The 23,495-nt window shown below is 41.7% G+C and overlaps 2 protein-coding genes across 3 annotated transcripts in view; both read left to right on the forward strand.

Annotated features, from left to right (window-relative positions):
• Positions 1 to 23,495, forward strand: part of LOC144371992 (uncharacterized) — an 82,150-nt gene that overhangs the window by 12,896 nt on the left and 45,759 nt on the right. The window contains exons 4-5 of the mRNA XM_078035368.1: positions 143 to 9,781; positions 10,869 to 10,991. Coding sequence (XP_077891494.1) covers positions 143 to 2,861 — 2,719 coding nt within the window. The 3' untranslated portion in view covers positions 2,862 to 9,781; positions 10,869 to 10,991. The remainder of the gene's footprint in view (positions 1 to 142; positions 9,782 to 10,868; positions 10,992 to 23,495) is intronic.
• The window catches only part of LOC144371993 (uncharacterized), a 58,749-nt gene continuing 45,759 nt past the window's right edge, over positions 10,506 to 23,495 (forward strand). Inside the window, exon 1 of one of the 2 annotated variants that reach the window (XM_078035369.1) lies at positions 10,506 to 10,991. In XM_078035369.1, coding sequence (XP_077891495.1) covers positions 10,730 to 10,991 — 262 coding nt within the window. In that variant the 5' untranslated portion in view covers positions 10,506 to 10,729. The remainder of the gene's footprint in view (positions 10,992 to 23,495) is intronic. The other variant, XM_078035370.1, reaches the window with a different exon arrangement.

Consider the following 23,495-nt stretch of genomic DNA (forward strand, 5'->3'; position numbering starts at 1 on the left):
CAACATCATGAATTAATCAAGTATTAATAATGTGCTTGTCATGAGATACCAATTCTTAAGCAAAGAAAAATTTTAATAGAGTAAATTCATGTGACTGCATTATGTGTGCCAAAGACTTCATATTTCCTTCATTCCTTCATAGGCAGATCACATCTCACTATGTCCCCGAACGCTACAAGCATGAAGAACGTGAGGAGAAGCCATGTGAATTGAAACTATACAGGAAATCTCTGGTTTCTCTCAAAACTGTTCACACACAAATGTTAACACAAACTGGAGATGGACCCTATGAGAGTACAGTATGTGGAAAAGTCATCAGTTGTTCCAATGACATTCAAAGGCATGAAGATTCTCATACTGGGTGGCAACCTGATGAATGTCAACAATGTGATGAAGCCTCATCTTCTCCCACAGATGTTCAAAATCACACAAGAACACATAGGGGAGGTAAAGCTTTTCAATGTGAGGTATGTGGGAAAGCCTTTCATTCCCCCACTTTATTTAGAATACATGAAAGAACTCATTCTGGAGAGAAATCCCATGAGTGTAAAGAAGGTGGTAAAACCTTGGTTTCACCCACAGGTCTACACAGTCACGTGATCACGCACACTGGGAAAGTACTTTTTAAATGTAACGTATGTGGGAAAGACTTTGCTTACCGAAGTTTATTTAGAATACATCAGAGAAAACATACTGGAGAGAAGCCCTATCAATGTCAACAATGTGGAAAAGCCTATACTACTTCAACTTACCTTCAGATACATGAACAAATCCATGCTGGAGAGAAGCCCAATGAATGCCAACAATGTGGAAAAGTCTTCACTACTTCTTCTTCCCTTCACACACATGAACGGACTCATACTGGAGAGAAGCCTTTTGAATGCAATCAGTGTGGCAAAGCTTTTGCTCAATCATCTACCCTTCACAAACATAAAAAAACTCATACGAAAAAGAAACCCTATGAATGTCAACAATGTGGGAAAGCCTGCCCTAGTTTGTCTTACCTTCAGAGACATGAACGTAGGCATACTGGAGAGAAGCCCTATGAATGTACGCAGTGTGGCAAAGCCTTCACTCGGTCCAATCGCCTTCACTCACATGAAAAATCTCATACTGTGGAGAAGCCCTATGAATGTCAACAATGTGGGAAAGCCTTCAGTACTTCTTCCTACCTTCAGATACATGAGCGGACTCATAGTGGGGAGAAGCCCTATGAGTGTAAACAGTGTGGCAAAGCTTTTGCTCTGTCGTCTACCCTTCACTCACATAAAAAAACTCATACGAAAAAGAAACCCTATAAATGTCAACAATGTGGAAAAGTCTTCACTACTTCTTTTCAGCTTCATAGACATGAACGAACGCATAGTGGAGAGAAGCCCTATGAATGCAAGCAGTGTGGCAAAGCCTTCACTAACTCCTCTATACTTCACAGACATGAAAGAACACATATGAAAAAGAAAGCCTATAAATGTCAACAATGTGGGAAAGCCTTCACTACTTTGTCTTACCTTCAGATACATGAACAAATCCATACTGGAGAGAAGACCAATGAATGCCAACAATGTGGAAAAGTCTTCACTACTTCTTCTTCCCTTCATAGACATGAATGGATTCATACTGGAGAGAAGCCCTATGAATGTAAGCAGTGTGGCAAAGCCTTCACTAACTCCTCTATACTTCACAGACATGAAAAAACTCATACTAGAGAGAAACCCTATGAATGCCAACAATGTGGGAAAGCCTGCAGTACTTTGACTTTCCTTCAGAGACATGAACAAATCCATACTGGAGACAAGCCCAATGAATGCCAACAATGTGGAAAAGTCTTCACTTCTTCTTACAACCTTCACAGACATGAACGAACGCATACTGGAGAGAAGCCCTATGAATGTAAGCAGTGTGGCAAAGCCTTCACTCGGTCCACTCACCTTCACTCACATGAAAAAACTCATACTGGGGAGAAGCCCTATGAATGTCAACAATGTGGGAAAGCCTTCAGTACTTCTTCCTACCTTCAGATACATGTACGGACTCATAGTGGGGAGAAGCCCTATGAATGTAAGCAGTGTGGCAAAGCCTTCATTATGTCCTCTAAACTTCACAGACATGAAAAAACTCATACTGGGGAGAAACCCTATGAATGTCAACAATGTGGGAAAGCCTTCAGTACTTCTTCCTACCTTCAGATACATGAGCGGACTCATACTGGGGAGAAGCCCTATGAATGTAAGCAATGTGGGAAAGCCTTCACTGACTCCTCTATACTTCACAGACATGAAAGAAAACATACTAGTGACAAATCCTATGGATGTCAACAATGTAGCAAAGTTTTCACTGACTCCTCTAAATTTCACAGACATGAAAGAACACATACTAGAGAGAAATCCTATGAATGTCAACAATGTGGGAAAGCCTGCCCTACTTTGTCTTACCTTCAGAGACATGAACAAATCCATACTGGACAGAATCCGAAGGAATGCAAACAATGTGGAAAAGTCTTCACTTATTCTTCTAACCTTCACAGACATGAACGGACGCATACTGGAGAGAAGCCCTATGAATGTAAGCAGTGTGGCAAAGCCTTCACTCGGTCTACTCACCTTCACTCACATGAAAAAACTCATACTGGGGAGAAGCCCTATAAATGTAAGCAGTGTGGCAAAGCCTTCACTCAATCCCATCATCTTCACAGACATGAAAAAAAGCATACTGGAGAGAAGCCTTATGAATATCAGTGTGGAAAACCCCTTGACACATCCAGTGAACCTCACATACATGGAAGTATTCATGCAGAAGAGAAGCCTAATGAATACCAACAATGTGGAAAAGTCTTTTTCTTACTTTTTCTTTCACAGACATGAAGCGATTCACACTCAAGAGAAACCCTATGAATGTAAGCAGTGTGGGAAAGCCTTCACTCAGTCCACTCATCTTTGCTCACATGAACGAACTCATACTGGAGAGAAGCCCTATGAATGTCATCAATGGGGAAAAACCTTTGTTATATCCCATCAGCTTCACTTACATGAACAAACTCATATTGCAAAGAAATTGTACTGATGAAAACAATTGGCAAAGACTTCTGTTATTACTGTTCTTCTCATCAACATGTTGGAAGTTTACTGGAGAAAAATTCTTTAAATGTGAAATGTGGTGGATCAATATTTCTTGTCTCCTTCAAACACACTGCTCACTCTGCTGAATTTTGTACTGGGGATTGCACTGCAGATTTGGTCTGGTGGCCCTCTACCACTGAGACACATCCTCATTCTTTTTGATATTTTTAATTTTGAGACAGAGACTTGCTGAGTTCCTTAGGGTTTTTCAAAAATGCTGATGCAGGCCTCAAACTTGTGATCCTTTAGCCTAAGTCTCCCAAGTCTCTGGGATTAAAGGCATACATCACCACATCTGGCTGAATAACTGTTTAAATGTGAAAAAATATAGCAAATCATTCCATTTTCCCTGTTGTCTTCAAACCCATTTCCCTCACTGGAAAACAAACACTCTGAATGGGGACGATTTGCTATACTCTATCAGTTTAATGTTCTGGACCTAATTTTCTTCTCTTTTATGAAAATTCTCATGGAGAGAAGCCCTATGAATGTAAAAAATGTGGGAAATCTTTTAATTTTTGTAGTTTCTTCTGAGTACTAGAAAGATACTTTTGGAAAGATTCATGCCAAAATGAATAAATCCTATGCAAATAAGAAATACAAAGGGTTAAGATGTTTTAGTTTTGTTCAGTTGTATTAAAAAAAAAATACTGTAGAAAATCCTGTGGATAAGCCATGTTGGGCAGTACTTAGTTTTGACAGTTTTATTCAAAGACATAAAAGTATTTACATCTGGGCTGGGGATGTGGCTCAAGCGGTAGCGCGCTCGCCTGGAATGCGTGCGGCCCGGATTCGATCCTCAGCACCACATACAAAGATGTTGTGTCCACCGAAAAATTAAAAATAAATAAATAAATAAATAAATATTGAAAAAAAATTTTTTAAAAAGGATTTACATCTGGGAAAACCCGTCTGCTATTTTTCTATTTATTTATTTATTTTGGATAAAGAAATTACAGCAGAATGCATTACAATTCTTATTACACATATAAACCACAGTTACTCATATCTGTATATAAAGAATTTTGACACCCAATTTATGTCTTTATACATGTACTTTGTATAATGATGTCCTTCACATTCCATCATCCTTGCTAATCCTATGCCCCCTCCTTTTCCCTCCCAGTCCTCCGCGTTATCTAGAATTCATCTAATCCTTCCATGCTCTTCCCTATGTACCCCCTATGAGTCTGCCTTTTTATATCAGAGAAAACATTTGACATTTGTTTTTTTGGGATTGGCTAACTTCACTTAGCATTATCTTCTCCAATGCCATCTATTTACCTGCCGATGCCATGATTTTATTTTCTTTTTTATTACGGATTAAAGTTTTATTTTGTATATGTGCCACTTTTTTTAATCCATTCATCCACTGAAGCGCATCTAGGTTGACTCCACAGTTTAGCTCTTGTGAATTGTGTTGCTATAAACAGTAATGGTAGCTGTGTCCCTGTAGTATGGTGTTTTTTAAGTTCTTTGGGGAAGTCTCTGGAGAGGGATAGCTGGGTCAAATGGTGGTTTCATTCCCAGATTTCCAAGGAATCTCCACACTGCTTTCCAAATTGGCTGCACCAATTTGGAAGTCCCACCAGCAAGGTAAGAGGGTACCTTTTCCCCAGCATCCTCACCAACACTTATTGTTTTTTTGTCTTCATAATAGCTGTCATTCTGACTGGAGTGAGGTGGTAGGTTAGAGAAGCTTTTATTTGCATTTCTCTAATTGCTAGAGAGGATAAGCATTTTTTCTTATACATGTTGATTGATTGTATGTTCTCTTCTGAGAAGTGTCTGTTCACGTCCTTGGCCCATTTATTGATTGGGTTATTTGTTTTTTGGTGCTTAGCTTTTTGAGTTCTTTATAAACAATAGAGATTAGTGCTCTGTCTGATGTGTGAGGGGTAAAAACTTGTACCCAGTGTGTAGGCTTTCTGGTCACCTCACAAATTGTTTCTTTTGCTGAGAAGAAACTTTTTAGGTTGATTCCATCCCATTTATTGATTGTTGGTTTTAATTCTTGGGCTATAGGAAGTTGGGGCCTAATCCCACATGATGAATATTACAGACTACTTTTTCTTCTATTAGATGCAGAGTCTCTGGTTTAATTCCTAGGTCCTTGGTCCATTTCGATTTGCATTTGTGCATGGTGAGACCTAGGGATTTCATTTTATGTTGTTGCTTATGGATTTCCAGTTTTCCTTGCACAATTTGTTGAAGATGCTCTTTTCTCCAGTGCATGTTTTTGGCACCTTCGTCTAATATAAGATAATTGTAATTTTCTGGGTTAGTCTCTGTGTCCTCTATTCTGTTCCATTGGTCTCCCAGTCTGTTTTTGTGCCAACACCATGCTGTTTTTGTTACTATTTCTCTGTAGTATAGTTTAAGATCTGGTATAGAGATGCCACCTACTTCAGTCTAAGGATTGTTTTAGCTATTCTGCATGTCTTATTTTGCCAGATGAATTTCATGATTGCTTTTTCTATTTTTTTTTCTTTTTAAAGAGAGAGAGAGAGTTTTTTTTTTTAATTTAAGATTTATCTTTTAGTTTTTGGCGGACACAAGATCTTTGTTTATATGTGGTGTTGAGGATCGAACCTGGGCCGCACGCACGCCAGGCCAGTGCACTACCGCTTGAGCTACATCCCTAGCCCCTGCTTTTTCTATTTGTATGAGGAATGCCTTGGGGATTTTGATGGGAATTGCATTATATCTGTATAATGCTTTTGGTAGTATGGTCATTTTGATCATATTAATTCTGCCTATCCAAAAGCAAGTTAGATGTTTTCATCTTCTGAGGTCTTCTTTGGTTTCTCTCTTTATGGTTCTGTAGTTTTCATGTATAGATATTTTACTTTCATGAGGTTGATTCCTAAGTATTTTTTTTTTTGAGGATATTGTGAATTGGGTAGTCTTTCTCATTTCCTTCTCAGAGGCTTTGTCACTGATATACAGAAATACGTTTGATTTATGGGTGTTGATTTTATATCCTGCTTCTTTGCTTAATTCATTTACTAGTTCTAGAAGTTTTCTAGTGGAGTTTTTTGGTTCTTCTAGATATAGAATCACATCATCAGCAAATAGTGCCAATTTAAGTTCTTCTTTTCCTATACATATTCCTTTGATTCCTTTCATTTGTCTAATTGCTCTGGCCAGCATTTCAAGAACTATGTTGAATAGAAGTGGTGAAAGAGGGCAGCCCTGTCTTGTTCCAGTTTTTAGAGAAAATGCCATTAATTTTTCTCTGTTCAGAATGATGTTGTCCTGAGGCTTAGCATGAAAGCCTTTACGATGTTGAGATATGTTACTGTTATCCCTAGTTGTTCTAGTGTCTTGAACATAAAGGGGTGCTATATTTTGTCAAATGCTTTTTCTGCATCTATTGAGATGATCATATGATTCTTATCTTTGGGTCTATTGATGTGATAAATTACATTTATTGATTTGCAAAAGTGGAACCAACCTTGCATCTCTAGGATGAATCCCACTTAATCATGGTGTACAATCTTGGTAAGCTGTGTTTTCTATTTTATCACTTGATATTGGTCTGTTTCAATTGTGTATGTCTTCCTGGTTCAATCATGGCAGATGGTATGACTGAAGAAATTTCTTTATAACTGCAATGTCTTGTATTATTCTCTGTATTTCTGTCATATCTGTTGTAATATTATCATTTTTATCACATATACAGGTAATTTGAGTTCTCTCTCTTATTTGTTAGCATGGGTAAGGGTCTGTCATTTTATTTATTTTTTTAAAGAACCAACTTTTTTGTCCATATTATCAACTGTTTCATTTGTTTCAATTTTATTGATTTCAGCTCTAATTTTAATTATTTTTTGCCTTCTGCTTTTGCTGCTGGTTTGTTCCTCTTTATTTAGGGCTTTGAGAGGTAGTGTGAGGTCATTTATTTATTTATTTATTTATTTATTTATTTATTTTCTTTGAAGGAATGAACTCCATGCAATGAATTTTCCTCTTAGTACTGCTTTCATAGTCTCAGATTTCCATCAGTTGTTTCTATGTTCTTATTTATGCCTAAGAAATTTTTAATCCCCTCCTTGATTCCTTCTGCAATACATGATTCATTCAGTAACCTATTGTTTAGTCTCCAGGTGATGGAGAAATTTTTACTTTTTCTTTTGTTTTTGATTCTCAATTCCATTTAATTATGATCTGATGAAATATATGATAGTGTCTCAACTTTTTTATATTTGCTAAGAGTTGCTTTGGGCCATAGTATATGGTCTATTTTAGAGAAGGATCCATGTGCTACTGAGAAGAAAGTGTTTCTGTTTGATGCATGTTGAAATATTCTATATGTGTCAGTTAAGTCTAAATTATTGATTATGTTATTGAGTTTTATAGTTTTTTTATTCAACTTTAGTTTGGAAGATCTGTGCAGTGGTGAGAGAGGTGTGTTAAAGTCATCCAAGATTATTGTGTTGTGGTCAGTTTGACTCTGGAACTTGAGAAGAGTTTTTTTGAACATAGCTGCACCATTGTTTGGGGCATATATATTTATGATTGTTACATCTTCTTGGTGTATGGTTCCCTTGAGCAGTATGTAATGTCCATCTTTATCCCTTTTCATTCGCTTTGGCTTGAAGTCTCCTTTATTTGATATGAATATGGAAAACCATGCTTACTTGTGCAGTCCATGTGAGTGGTATGGTTTTTCCAAAAAAAAGAATTGTGAAGGAGGAAGGTGAGAGCTGAAGGGACTCAGTTCGACCAGAAGCCGGGCAGGGCTGGGAGCTGGTGGGCTGTTCCTGTGCCTGGAGGGCATCAGGGTAGAGCAGGCTGAGCAGACAGATGTCAGTCATGGCTGGAGTCCATCCTGATGAGCGGCTTTTCCTGTGTGAGGTGTAGATCCTCAGGCAGTAGCTGCTCTCTGGATGTCACACTCTCAGGTCTCATTGTAGTGAATGTGTCTGTGCAGGATCTAATTAGAGGCCCCCTTCTCTCTGCTCTGGAGAGGACAGAACAGCTTATTCCAACCCATGCAGGGGCCACCGCCCTTGGTGCTATTCACTTCCTGAGGACAACTGGCTGAGTTTTGCTGTTGTCCTCAGTCATCTCTCTGTGCTCCTTGTCCCTCCACAGGAGCAACTCTGTGGAACAGGCACTTCGTGGCTCTGCTATTCCAGCCAGAGGGCACCTGAGCCTGCCAAGGGGGAGGGGTCTTCCGTGCTTTGGGGACCAGTGGTCCAGCTTGACCCGCCTTTGATCCTTGACCTCTGCAGAGACCTTTGGGAGACCCGTGTCCTCATTCCTGACTCCGTGCCCTGGTTCCACGAGGTGGTGGGCAGAGTCCAGCAGGCTCATAGTTCACACCCAGTGTATGGCTGGCTTGCCACATCTCCACATACTCACCACTCAGAGCTAAGGGACCCTCAGTTCCAATGTGGCAGCTCAAGACACACTCAGATCACTGCACTGGTCAGAGGGCTGGTGGTCACTGTATTAGACTTCCTTGGCTGGTGTAACCAAACACCCAGCCTGGGGTCTTCAGACCAGAGTCCCTGACTACACATTGATGACCTCAGGCCACCACCCGAAGCCAAATCCACCTCTGCCTGATGGCCAAAGCCATCTCCAGCCCAGTGGATCTTGGGATAAGGAAAGAGATGGCAGCTGGCCATCGCTAGGAGCCCTGCTTCCTTCCCGTCACCCATGCTGTGTGGAACACAAAGCCAGCACATTGGGCCAGTGGTGTCCCCTGTCACCAGCCCCCCTTGTCACCCCTGAATTCTTCAGCATCCTCTGGGCTGGGTCACCTTCTTCAGACCCAGCCACACCCTTGACTCTATTGACTTTGTCGCCCATGTCCTCACAGAGGCTCCATGTTCTTAGGTGTCAAGCTTTCAATTCTGCAGATGTATCAACAAAATAATTCCTTTAATTACTGTTATTACTATTGGTACTAGGGATCCAACCTGGGGTGCTTATCCACTGAGCTACATCACTAATCTTTTTTTTTCCATTATTGAGGTTAATATGACAGGCTTTATTTGCCCCAAGTGGCAAATTTTTATGTTTTATAAGCCAGCTTTCTGGCAGAGCTGAGCAGGGTTATTATTTCTTTCTAGTTTAACTATCAGTTGAAACCCAGGAAGCTGAGAGCCCTGGGTCAGCTTCTGGGGGTGCATTGATTCTTAGGCACCATGCAGATGGGCTTGTGGCTTTTCTAGAAAATGTTGGTGCATCCGAATGCTGACATGGAAAGAGTAGACAAGAGAGGGACTTTATACTGAGAGAAAATAATGAGGTCAGTCTGTGCAATAAAATGACATGTTTCAAGGAGGTAAATGAGCTTGAGCTCACAGACATGTTATGAGAATACAGATGCCTGAAACCTAACCTAATACAATTCTACATATTATGATATTATTTGCATATCACCTATTGCAATAATAATACAATATTATTCTTTTACAATAAATACTAACTCCTACATACAATTTCCCCTATACATTCATGAGAATGATTTCCCTTTCTAGAAAGTCTCAAAGCCCTTGTCACCACCTAAACCCAGGGTAGGACAGGGTTTCGTTGTCTCCCTGGTGTAGCTGCACTGGTCAAAGTTCCTTTCCTGCTTTTGATCAACACCTTTTCTTTTTGATTTTAGGGCAAACAGCTGAGCAGACTTGTGGGATCAGCCGAGTCAGGTCTGTACATAAGAATTGATAATAGTAGAATGTAGACTATCTACATTAAGCACAAGTCACCCATTTTTATTTCCCCTGCACATTGCTGTGTTAGAGGGTTGCCTGCGTCCCCACACCCCACCCCTTTCTCTGCAGGAGATGGAACAAGAGACACAGCCCCAACCCCAAATGTTTCCTTTTATAGCTCAGACTGCCTCCTCAAAAATCATAGGCCAGGATGTAATGAGAATTACTAAAATAATTTTCAAATTTTTTTCATTAGTAGATATCATATATATGTGGGATATATATGATAGCTTTAATGAGTGCTTCAAAAATTGGGAGACAGTGTCTTTCGAATTTGCCTGAGGTCCCATTATTTATATATACATATATATAGTTTTTTCATATATATATAAAATAAACCCAGTGGGGCTTGACCTGGACCACTGAGCTACATCCGACCCTTTTTATTTTAAGAGAGGGTCTCTCGGGCTGCGGTTGTACCTCAGTGGTAGAATGCCTGCCTCACACACATGAGGCACTGGGTTCGATCCTTAGCACCACATAAAAAGGAATAAATAAAGATTGTATTATCTACAACTTAAAAACTTAAAAAGATTGTATTATCTATAACTTAAAAAAAATAAAATAAAAAGAGAGGGTCCCACTGTTTGCAGACACTGACCTGACCCTGGGCTCCTCCAGCCCCAGCCTCCCTGAGAAGCTGTGCTTTGTTTTTTGTGTTGAGGTTAAACCCAGGGCCTTGCCATGCTCAGAAAGCACTCTATGGCTCAAGCCTAGCTCAGCGCCAGGTGTCACCTCTGTACCAGAGGCTAAGCCAAGGCTTCCCACCTGGATTAGTCCCCAGCACAGCCGGGAAGCTCCGCCTGAAAAGGGCTGGGGCCAAGGATCTGTCACTCTACCCAATTTCAGCCAGTGATTGGATGATGTCAGCTGTCAGTCACGATGCAGAGGCGGGCCTGGAGGGCACCCATCCCGGATGCGGGGGGGAACTGCCCAATCAGTGCGCAGAGAGACAGGAAGGGCGGGCTTCCGCAATCTTGTGGGCTTTTCTTCCCCAGCGACTTGGCTTCTCTTCCTTCAGCCCCAGAGTTCTCTGCTCCAGGGACTCAGGTGACTCTTCGCTGCCTGTGTCCCCCCCCACCCCCATCTCGGGTGCCTGGAGGTTCCTTGAGAGGACACCGGGTCACCACAGAAGACAAAAATGGTGAGTTTGCAACCAGGGCTGTAGGTACACGTCACCACCTGCCTTGGGCCCCGGTGCCCTGGTGAGCTGGGGATTCATGGCACTGTCCCTTGGTCTCGTGGGGTGAGCTGGGTTTTGGGTTTTTGAGGTGAACTGCTGAGCGTGGCAGAGTCCCCGCTGGACTGTGGACCTGTTCCCTGGTTCCCTGGGTTTGGAAGGGCGGCTCAGGTCCCTGGTGTCCCCTTTGCTCCCTACTGGTGGCCCGACCCACTCTTCCCAACGTGGAGGAAGCGGGGCCGCAAATGCACCTTCCTCCTCCCAGGGGAGCTCCTCCGGAGGCTGCTGTAGGTCCTCCAAATTGCAGGCGCCTCCTGCCTCTGAAACCCACCTTCCCTCCACCTCACAGCTCGGCCAGACGTCCGTTCTTCCCACTCGGTCCAAATGGACACCGTCGGCTAATTGTCACTTTTCATCTAGTGAAATATTGGGGAGAATAGTTCTTTTCTTTTAATTGGGGATCCAAACTCGGGGAGCTTTATCAGCCACATCCCCAGCCTCCACTTTTACTGAATTCTGAGATCTGCACCCACTTGGTGTGGAAGCTGGTCTCCAACCTGTGATCCTTCTGTTACCGCTGTTTACCAGTGACGAGTCCTTGCTTCCCCGAATGCTGAAGTATATCACCAGAGAAGCACGTTGAGGCAAGTGGAGGGGAAAGTAGAAGGTTTATTAAAGGACAGCAGAAAAGACTTCTCCCCGCAGGAAGAAGGGGACCCAAGAGGTGGAATCCCTGTAAGGGGAAGGTCTTCCCTCTTTTATAGCTAAAGTCTTCTTTCCACTTTCCCACACTTTGTTTCTCATTATGTTGCAGTGATAGAATGCAGGTGGGAAGGTCCAAAAGGTGGGAGATTGATGGGCTGGAGGAGTAATCTGGGCAGGAAAGGCCTGGGGTGGCTTTTGGATTATGATTAACAATTCCTTAGAATGGATTCTTTCCTTGGGGACATTAACATTTCAATCGCTGCTCTGGTTTCCAGGACTCCATTCTCTATAATGGCCTCTGTTTTATTTATCTTACACAATATTAGACCCAATTTGCCTAACTACCTATCTGTAAATCTGGCTTCACTTCTGCTTCAGCCTCCAAAGTTCCTGGGATTACAGGGCTGTGTGGAGGGGGCAAAACTGTGACTTATGCAGTCAAGGGGAGAAATAAAGAATGTCCACACACTTCTGCCCCTTTCAATGCTCTATTCACTCAAATTACTCAATACAGTTTAACTGTATAGGTTCTTAATCAAGAAAACAACAATCCTTAATGCTAGGCATTGCCATAGACATAATCAATTCACAGCAAACAATTCTAGGTTAATTAATTCACGGCAAACAATTCTAGATTCATTCTAAGCACTGGGAAACAGTTAATCATGATAAGCTAATGACAGACATTCCCTCTGCATGCTAAGTTCAAAGGTCTTATGTCTTAGGCTTTGAGTCCAGCAGATGCACACACACTCAGACCTCAGTGACCAGGTGTCGAACCAAGGCAGGCTTTTCCTGGTGTGGAGCAGAGGACCCATTGAGGAGGGGGTCTAGGAAGGAGTTGCAGTTCTCACCAAGGTGCAGAGGAGGCAGTAGAGTTTGAGAGTAGTGAGGATCATACAGAGACTCAGGAAAGATGCCAAGTGATGTGATGTCAGGTCCTCAGCAGGCTCTCCAGCTTAAGTGCATCCTTGTTTCTGCTGCCTGAATTTCTGTTCATCAGCTCTATCATTTATACTAAATTGTGGGGATTTGATCACCCTTTCAATCCTTATCAGCTACCACCCTATTTCTCAGTGACATCATTTACCCTGGGATCATCTCCACCCTCATCTTCTTGTCTTTCCCTCTCATCAGGCTAGGACAGCCTGCCAAAGGCTTCACTCTCTTTATCAGGGTGAGGGGAAGGAACTTGTTTGAGGCCTTACTGGAGGGATCTGTGGATGTGCCTGGTGAAACTGCAGGTCTTTTAAAATGGAGTTGCTTGGGCTCAGGCCTAAGGCCATTCTAACAAGGCCTGTGCCACTGTCCCTGGTAAGAAGATCACTTTTGAAAGCATTTGTTTTCTATTTATGAATATTATACTTGAGGGGAAAGAATAATCACTTAACAGTTCCCTGTGTTTGGTCAAAATAAGTACTTTAAAAGGAAAACAGGCATTTGTACATAGAACCTAGGAATATTGAATCTTGGGCTATGTACTCAGCCCACCTCCCTACTTTGACATAAATCATTTATTTACTTAAATTTGTTTTTATTAGTTATACATGGCATTATAATGCATTTTCACACAGTACACATAAATACAGTGTAACTGCTCTTTTTTCTGGTTGTACTTGATGTGGATTCACATCAGTCCTGTATTCATATTTCTACATAGGATAATAGTGTTTGATTCATTCTTCTGTTCTTCATCTTTAACTCTTTAAATTTGATTTTCAGATGGGGTCTGGCTATGTTGCCCAGCCTGGCCTGTAAGTCCTGACCCTCTTGCTTCAGTGTCTCAAGCTGTTGACATTAAAGGCATTGGCAATCCCAGTTATGGAAAATAGTTCATTTTGATTTAAATATTAATGACCATACTCAGGAACATGGATTCAAGTGACCCTAAATGATGTATGTGTCCCACCCTGAAAGACAAGGATTAAACCCAGGGGCACTTAATCACTGAGCCACAATCAGTCCTTTTTAGATTGTATTTTGAGACATGATCTCATCAGTTTCCTTCTGGCCTCACTAAATTGCTGAGGCTGACTTTGAATTTAGCAATCCTTCTACCTTATCCTCTAAAGCTACTGGGATTATAGTTGTGTGGCACAGTGCCTGGCCTACATGAACTTTTATGAAAGAAACTGTGTATCACTAATTGCATTGGTAGGATCATCAGATTTGTGGACTACAAAAGAAAGAAAGGAAGGAAGTAAAAAGAAATTTCTTCTGACTGTTTTTATTATATTCTTTCTTTGGTAGATGTTGGGACTAGATGTCTCGTAAGGGTAGGGATATAGTCTGAGAAATTTAATAGTTTTGAGAATTGTGGTCTGATACAGAAATTAAGATAATTGGCTATGAAAGGACTTAAGATAGCCCAAGATAATTTTTGCTCTCCATACAGAACCCTGCCTTTCCACCTTCATGGTAATCTGGTTAGCCAAGTCAAGTACTCTGAAAGTTCTTTGATGTAGATGCAACTGTATAGAGAACTTGAGTTCACAGCTGTAAAAATCTTGTGTTTCTCCTTTTATCTTCCTTAGGTGTAGACACCATGTCAGATTTCTTGGGCAGAGGTTCCCTTTGGACGCCTCACAGGGTCCTATGTCCTCAGCCACTGTCCTCTCCTAGAGCTGTCCCAAGGTGCCCACAGCTGCCCTGGTCCCTGCAGGGTGAACAGAACTTCAGGCCCTGGGTCAGCTCATCCTAGAGGACAGCCTGAGGTGTGGGGTGCAGCCTCTCAGGGAAGCTGCTGGGGGCTCTGGGCTGAGGAATCTCCTGGAACTGGCCTCATCTAGACAGCTACTTCCTTGAGAATATTTTATTCCCAAGCTCTGTTCCCATTTTTTTGGAGACAGGTGGACAGTCAGCCTGTGGATGCTGGTGCTGAGGGGCCAGGTCACCAGTGATTCCTGCCCTTTTAGTCTCACAGTGTGAAGAAGTGAAACCTCTCCCAGAGCATAAGCAACATCCACCCCAGTGCAGAGCTGTGCAAACCTGAAAAGCCTCGTAGACTGGAGTCATGGTCCAGGTCCCTGGGAGGGTGATCCTAGAGGCTTTCAGGAAGCAAGACCAGGAGGGGTCATGTCCCAGCTGTCAGGGCCCTTCCCTGCCCTTTGAGCCTGATACATGTGTGCTCCCTCAGCACCAAAGCTTTCTGTGTATCACTTTGAAATGATCTGCTCACTTTTTTGAGGCCCAGGTTTATTTTTTCAGAGCCAAATGGGAAGGACTATTATTAAATAGGCAAGAAAGAAGTGGATTTTAAAAAGTCTAGTAACATTTCCATTGTTAGAAGAATTACAGCCAGGTACAGTGGTGCACACCTGTGATTTTTGCTTTTCCAGAGGCTGAGGCAGGAGGATTGCAAACTTGAGGACAGCCTTAGCAACTTAGCCAGGCCTTATGTCTGGGGATGTGACTCATCAGTAAAGTTCCTCTGGGTCAAATTTCTGATCCTAAACCAAAAAAAGAAAGAAAGAAAGAAAAAACAGGAAAACAAACAAAAAAATAACATCTGATTTACCTTTTGCTTCCCCTGAGTATGCATACAAAATTGGTGAGATTTGATCTTGTCTTTTCAATGATTTCCAATTAAAATCCGTGTCCTAGATTCCAGAATGCCATTTAATATACAGAGAAACTCTGTCTACCATTATTGCTGCAGGAAATGAATCCATTTCTACAAAAATTGTAGTGGATAAATTTATAAATTTGATTTTATGTAAATTAGTTATAGTCATTGACATGCTCATGAATTTGACAGGAATGACAGTTTATTGTTACTGTTGTTGTCTGGACTTGGCAGGTTCATGTTAGCTGTGTGGTTTTTGGTATCAGGAATGGAACCCAGAGGTGCTTAGCCACTGAGCCACATCCCTGGCCCCTTTTAGATTCTTCCTTTTGAGTCAGGGTCTTACTACATAGCCTTGGGCCTCTGACCCCTGAACCACTGGGGTTACAGGTGTGCACCATCACACCCATCTTCATTGGAAGTTTTAAGGACAATTTTGGCAATACCTAAAATACCCAACTGTGATCATTTAATCACTGAATAACTTATCAGTGAAATAATAAATGGCACCTGTTTTCTGAAAAGGAGAGGTATATATGTCTAAGTAAGGGTGCTAATGCTCTCACAAGCATTCCCACCATGTCGCCTGATTGCCGTTCCCTACTAATTACCTCCTCCTAGGGCCACCCATATGGGAGCTGCCTTTTAGTTTATGAAAATTGGGAGTAACATAAATGCTCTCTCTACTCTCTCTGTCCTGTACAGTATTTTCACTGGTCTTAGATACAGTGTACTATTTTCATTTTTGATATAGTTCTTCCTAAGTCCACCCCAAAAAACACAATAATCCATGCCTTTTATTTCACATAATTTACTGAAATGCTCTTTGTTTTTTCAGAGTGTAGATCATGGGAAAGTTCAGTCTCCTTTGTAAGAAAGTGTGTTGTTTTTTCATTGATTTTGTTGCCTCTCATTGTGTATCTTTTGTATTGTAATTTTTTTATCACTCATTACATATATTTTCAGGTTTTTTTTTTTCTTTTTTAGTATCTGTGTGTACATGGACTGTTGGGGATTGAATCGAAGGCTGTCAAGTTCTTACTACTGAGCTACTCTCCACCCCAAGAAAATTAGTATTGTAGACTGTTGTTTACTTATTTGCTTATGTATTGAGTGCTGGGATTGAAGCCAGGGACTTGTTCATGTGTATGTTGTCCTCCAAAAATGAATTTCAATGTGTGAGCAGCATTTTGGAGGTGGGCAGGTGTTTTACTGGGGAATAAACCTAGAGGCACTTGACCACTGAGCACATCTTCAGTCCTTTCTATTTATTTTTTACCTTATTTTTATTTTGTATAATTGCAGATGGGCAGAATACCTTATTTTGTTAATTTTTGTGTGGTGCTAAGCATCATATCCAGTGCCTCATACATGGTAGAAGTGCTCTGCCACTCAGCTACAATCCCAGTCCCCCCATTTATAGTTGATGAAGGCCAAGAATCACAAAATTTCTGGATGTCTTATTAAATTGCTGTGAGAGCCCCCAACGTGCCGTTTCCCTGCCTTGACCTCCCTAGTGGCTGAATTTACAGGTGCACACCAGCAGTTGGAAGGACTTTTGAAGACTTATCATCCAATTTCTTTCCAAATGGAAAATCAGTTTCCTTGCTTTTCTCCAAAGTGTTGAAATTTGTAACTATGACTCTTCTTCTTTGCTTTATTTTTTACAATATTATTTGTGAAAGGTATTCATTATGTAATATTGTTTCTTATGTTTATATTTGTTAAGGTTTATCGATTTCATTCACTTCCTTATTCATTCCACATCCTTATTAAGTCAATTTGGTTTTTCAGAGCAATTTTAGGCTTACATAGTTTGTTAGTCAATGTTCTCTAGAGGAACAGCATCAAGAGGAAGTGTGATTATAAAAGGGGACTTATTAGATTGGCCTACTTGACCCGAAGCTGGATGTCCACAGTGGCCATCTGCAGGGTGGAGAGCTTGAGAAGTAGTAGCTGCAGAGTCCAAGAGGATGAAGCCTCAGAACAAGAGGGATCAATGGTGCTGCCCTAGTCCAGACCAAAGGTTCTGAAATTTCCCTGGAGAATCGCTGGCAGCGTCCACTTTGGGAGAGTGAAGAAAGCAGACTCTGATATCCTCAGGACATTGCAGCAGCCATTGGAGAAGAAAGGCCTTTCTCTGCTGCTGCTTCCTCCTCCTTCCAACTTTTGTTCCACCCAAGACACTGTCCCATTGGATGGTGCTGCCTATACCTAAGGAGGTTCTCTAGTTTGGTTCTCTGTTTCACATGCCAATCATTTGTAGACACACCCTCATGGACACACCCAGAGGCCTGTTAATCACAGGTATCTCTTAATCCAATGGGGTTGACAATTCAAATGACCCATTACATGTAGTATCAAACACCCTTTCTCCACACTGTTTTCAACATCTTGCATTGATGTTTGATGCTTGCTAGTTACTGAACCAGTGTCCTACATTTTTTAAGAGAGTGGATGAAGCAACTGTTATGCCAGATTCATGGAATCCCAATAGACCTCCAGGAGCTTAATCTGATGCAATCACACAAGAGTCTTTATTGCAAGCTTGAGCCTGGACTCACAACCGTTTCTGACTCAGCAGTCCCAGGGAGTGATTCCCCGTCCTTTGTCCAGTGAGATTTTATAGGTTTGTGGGGGATACTCTATGCATCACAACATCACACAATAAATCATCCCATACTGCGGGAAAGTCAAACAACAACTCTTAACATTAATTAGCACATTCAGTGGTGGGAAAAATTGGGGTAGGGGTGATTGGTCAGTGCAAGAGGGGGATTCATTTTAGCTGATTGGTTTAGGCCACGAGGGGTATACATGCTTAACTACATGGTTTCCCAACATGTTATCAACCACCACAATAAACTACTGGGGGTCATCTGGCATTCCAGGTATTTTCCCTGTCTCATGCTGATTGGAGGTTTGCTAGGGAGTGCTATGTGGGTTTTTCCAAGGACAAGGGTTCCGCCTCCTTCCCTGGGACAGGCCTTGAGGTAGAATCTGCTGTTATTTATTTTTAAAAATGGAGTCACTTCAGTTTCTCACAACACATTTATCATCAGCTGAAATCCATCCTTTATCTTAGGATTCCTCCTCTGTCTAGTGTGATTGTGTGTGTCATGTACTGTACATAATAATGTCATGCAGAAGAGTTTCACTGCTCTGGGAATCCTGTCTTCCACCTGTTCATCCCTCCTCCCCAGCCCTTCCTGCCTCTCTGCTCCCTAAGTTCCTGGCACCCATCAGTTCTACTAGTGCATCTGTAATGTTTAGTCTTCTGGAATGTTCTTGACTTGGAATCTTACTGCACTTGGCCTTTCAGACTGGCTTCTCTCACTTTCCAGTCTGCCTTTAAGGGTGCTGTATCTTTGCAGGCTGCAGAGCTCACTTTCTGGGTGATGTTGTTTGGTTGGTTAAACTGCAGCTTGCCCATTCAACATTGAAAGGTGCGTCTTCCTTGCTTCTAGCTTTGGGCAGTTCTGGATATGGCTGCTGTAGTCACTGCTGAGAAGTTTTCTGTGCATAATTTTCACCTCATTTGCATAGACACCTGGGAGTGTGGTGAATTAATGGTAGAGTGCACCATGTTTATTTTGTAAGAGCGTGACTGTCTTCCAGAGAGAGTGTTCTTCTCTCCATTCACATGAGCAAGGGAAGGGTTCTTGCTGATTCATGTTTTCACTGTCTTTTGGGGCTGTCATTGTTTGGCATTTGACCACTCCAGTGTGTATCTGGTGGCACCTAATTGTTTAATTGGAAGTTTCTTAATTATGTCCTGATGAACATCTTCTCACACATGTATTAACTGTCTCTGTTTCTTGGATGAGTGTCTTTCCAGATCTTTTGTTCACTTCCACATTGCTTGCTTTCTTACTGAGTGTTCTTCCTGCATGTTGAATACCAACCCAGTGTCACTATGTGTCATGACAACATTTTGTCCAGTTCTCTAGCATGTCTTCTCATTCTCTCAAGTGCATCTTTTGAAAAACACAAACTTCATTTTTTTTTAAAGAGAGAGTGAGAGAGGAGAGAGAGAGAGAATTTTTTTTAATATTTATTTTTTTTTAGTTCTCGGCGGACACAACATCTTTTGTTGGTATGTGGTGCTGAGGATCGAACCCGGGCCGCACGCATGCCAGGCGAGCGCGCTACCGCTTGTGCCACATCCCCAGCCCACAAACTTAATTTTGATCAAGTTCTATTTACAAGTTTTTCACTCATAGATTTTGTGTTTGATGTTACATTTGAAGCTGTCAATCCAGCCCAGATTTCTCTGTAAGTACTTCTGTGTCATTTTAGTGAAGTTCTGAAGTTTGCATTTAGTACTATGATGTATATGCAATTTTTTTGGTGCTGACAAGTGATCCCAGGGCCTGCTAAGTGCCAGGCAGGTGCTGTGCTAGAGCTGCAGCCCCAGCACTGTGTCCTACTTTATCATTGAGACGCCACTGGTAGCCGATTCTGTGACATTTGTGAAGTGAGAATGCTTCCTTTCTTTGTACATTAATGTCCAAGTGTTTTGGCAGTATTTTCCTATAGAGTATATTTTCCATTGATTTTCCTTTGCTCCTTTGACAAAGAGCAATGGAATAGATATATACTGTGTCAAATACCACTGTGTCTTGATGATTGTAGATTTTTAGTAGTTCTTCACTTCAGGTAGTCTTCATCCTTTGAACTGAGTGTTCATTACTGAGTTCTGGATCTTTTATTACTGAAGAAATAACTTAAAAGAATTTTCATTAGGATTATATTGAATCCATAACTGAAGTTGGTAAGAATTGATGATAGCACTGAGGTTTCCCATGTGTAAACATAAAATATGTCCATGTGTTTTCCTTGTCTTTGATGGTTTCATTGTAAGTTAGCAGTTTTTATCATACAGATTTTTATCAGATTCATATATGAGTATTTCTCTTTCATTGATGCTGTATAAGTGGTGTGTTTGTTTTTCTTTATGGTTTTGTTGCTGGGTGTTGGACTCAGGGCTGCTCTACCATTGAGCTACATTCCCAATCCTTTTAATTGTTTTGTTTGGAGACAGAGTCTTGCTAAATTGCCGAGACTGGACTCCAAGCTGGAATCATCCTGCCTCGGCCCCCTGAGTGGCAGGGATCAGAGGCATGGCCTCCATGCTCAGCTTGCTGCTGTCAACAGGATAATCATTTCCCTGTTTATTAACATGACAACATTGATGTCACTGCATTGCTTTTTATGATTCTTTGGTGAATTCCACGTAGAGTAAAAGATCATGCTGTCTCTCTATAGACATGGTATTTTTCTTAGCTTGAGTGTTTTTTCATTATTCTTGATTTTTTTCTTTAACTTTTCATATAATCAATATTTATTATTTAGCTTTTTGTTGTGATGGATAATGTTAATTGATTTTCCAATTTTAAATCAGCCTTGCATAGCTGTAATAATTCCCTCTTGGCTGTGGTATATAATTTTTTTATTTATTTTTGGACTCAATAAAGTAATGTTTGAGGAACTTTGCATTCATAATCATGAGAGTCATTCTTGCTTTCCTTTTCTATATAATACTTTTCTTTATCTATCTAATTTTGATAATTTGGTAACATAGAGCTCAGAAAGAATTAGGAGGTTTTAACTCAGCTTCTGTGTTCTGGAAAAAAAAGTAGAAAGTTGGTGGCAGGTTTCACTGTCTCCTGGAAGCCTGTTTGACATGTCAGAGCCTTTTGTGTGTGTGTGGGGGGGGGCAGTAATTACTTATTGAGCCTGTTTTGTGTATTTCTCCTTGTGTGTAAGTTGTAGGAGATTGTTGATAAACACAGTCTGATTCCCTCTTTAAAATTTGGAGCCATCACGCCACAAAGACATGAGAGGCTAATTTCAGGTTTACTATAAATTACTGCAAATGCTGATCTTGCTTGGAATGCCTACCCGTGCCTTGAACTCACCCATGCCTGGCTCTCTCTGGGCAGATAGCAGCCCTCTCTGAAATTTTAGTGACACCTCATAAATCTTGGCCTTCCCTGGCCAGAAAATGACCCTCTCTGAGGCTGTAATGACCTTCATAAATTCTGATATGGAGGCCAGCAAAACTGTAAACTAGCCTTGTGTTATGCTCCTCAGAGTTTTGTCATCTGTAATTTCTCAAACTCCTCTTTGGTGACTTTCTGGGCTACAAAGCTGGGCTGCAAGAAAGCTCCAGAATTTATGAAGGTCATTAGAGCCTCAGAGAGCGTCGTTATTTGGCCAGGGAAGGCCAAGATTGATAAGGCATCACTAAAGTTTCAGAGAGGGCTGCTATCTGGTCAGAGAGCCAGGCATGGGTGAGTTCAAGGCATGGGCAGGCCATCCAAGCAATTTTGAGTTTGCAGTAATTTATAGCAAAGATGAAATTAGGTTTTTATGCCTTTGTGGCAAGATGGCTCCCAATCTTAAGAGAGAATTAGGCTGGGTTTATCACATGCTAGGGAAGAATTCTTGCACTGAGCCACAAGCTCAGTCTCTGTCCTTTGTATTTTGGGCCTTATGTCAGTTTATCAGTGATGCTGATGTTCATGAAGAGCTTGATTTTGCAGACTGCAGATTTCCTGATTGTGGTTTCATCAACACCCTCTCTGTTACCTTCCTGTGCTTGATTTAGGTTTACCTTGCCCTTCTTTCTCTGGTCTCCTGAAGTGCAAGTTTCAATGGTTGCTTTAGCTCTTCTTTTCTGAAAGGTGCTTTGGATGCCTTAGATACCAATGAGGCATCCCCTGTGCTGTTCTGTACAGATTTTCTATGGTGGACTTTTGCATTTCATTTCCTTTAAAATGGTCACCTTTTCTCTCACCTCTTTCTCCTGATCTGTTGAGTCCTGTGCTTCACCTCCCTTTGCATGGAGGCTTTCCAGATGCTTCTGATCTGATTTCTGCTTTAACTCCCATGCTCTTTGAGCATACATGGGCTTTCACTGGTGTTGCACACTCTCACGGGTGTAGTTTAGGGCTCAGAATGTGCCTTGTCCTTGGGGGTGTTGCCGTGACCCTGAGAACTAGGTGTGCTTTAAGCTTTGAGTGAAGGCCAGTGAAGCCCTCCTGTCTGCTTCTCTGTCCCCATGTCTGTCCTGACAGAGTTGGGCTGATGTCTCCCAATGGAAGTGTGGATTCGTTGTCCTGGGCAGTTCTGTATGTCTCTGCCTGATGTGTTTTGACTGTTTCAGGTGCATGCTTATTAAAACTCTCAGACAGTTAATTGAAAGTTTAGCCTAGGGAGGGCACAGGCCTATAACTCCAGTGGCCAGGAAGGCGGAGGCAGGAGGACTCTAAGTACAAAGACAGCCTCAGTATCTTAGAGAGCCCTGAATAAATTATAGAGATCCTATCGCAAAACAAAAATGAATAAATACAATTAAAATGGTTGCTCAATGGTTAAGCACCACTATGTTCAAATTCTGGTGCAAAAGGAGAAGAGAAAAATAAAACTAGTCATTTGGGAGCCTGATCTTTCTCAGGGTTGGTCAATCTCATGTGTTGTTTGGTGTTGAGCATTCTTTGTATATTGTGTTGTTGAAAAGTGAATGGAAATGTGTTTTCCCCTTTTCTCCTATGGTGCTATTCCTGTTGGGAAGGCTTCATGCATTTGCTGAGTCTCATTCCTCACACTAAAACACTCAGGGTCACTCCAGGGGACCTGGGCTGCGTGAAATATTCACACAAGAGACACAGATACCTTTTTCTTTGGGTTCTGTGATTCTCCTCTGACCTTAAGGAGAGAGAGAGAGAGAGAGAGAGAGAGAGAGAGAGAGAGAGAGAGAGAGAGAGAGAGAGAAAACAGGAGAAGAAACTTGTTGAACCCTTTCACTGAGGAAGAACCATTCAAATGAAGCAAGGGGTCAGGTTTCAGGGGGCTGAGTCTAGCTTCCAGATGTCTGTGTCAGCAGGTTGACTGACTTCTAGGAAGGCCACACCCAAAGGCACAGCAAGAGATGAGGAGTTTCCATGGACCATTCTATCCCAAACAGGGCAAAGGGGTAGGATTACAGAAGAATAGGTGAGTGTAGTTCAGTCTCAGGGGTGACACCTACATCTGAAGACATGCCTTTGACTTCCTGAGCTGGGCCAGTGCCCAAGTGACCATGAAATGTCGTGATCTGTCAGAGCCTCTTGCTTCAGGACTGGAAGGTGGGGCGTCATTAAGAGTGGATCTTCACATATTTCCTCTTCCTTAATATTTGAAGGCAATTGGGA

This window comes from Ictidomys tridecemlineatus, chromosome Y (genome assembly GCF_052094955.1).
Source record: "Ictidomys tridecemlineatus isolate mIctTri1 chromosome Y, mIctTri1.hap1, whole genome shotgun sequence".
Taxonomy (NCBI): domain Eukaryota; kingdom Metazoa; phylum Chordata; class Mammalia; order Rodentia; family Sciuridae; genus Ictidomys; species Ictidomys tridecemlineatus.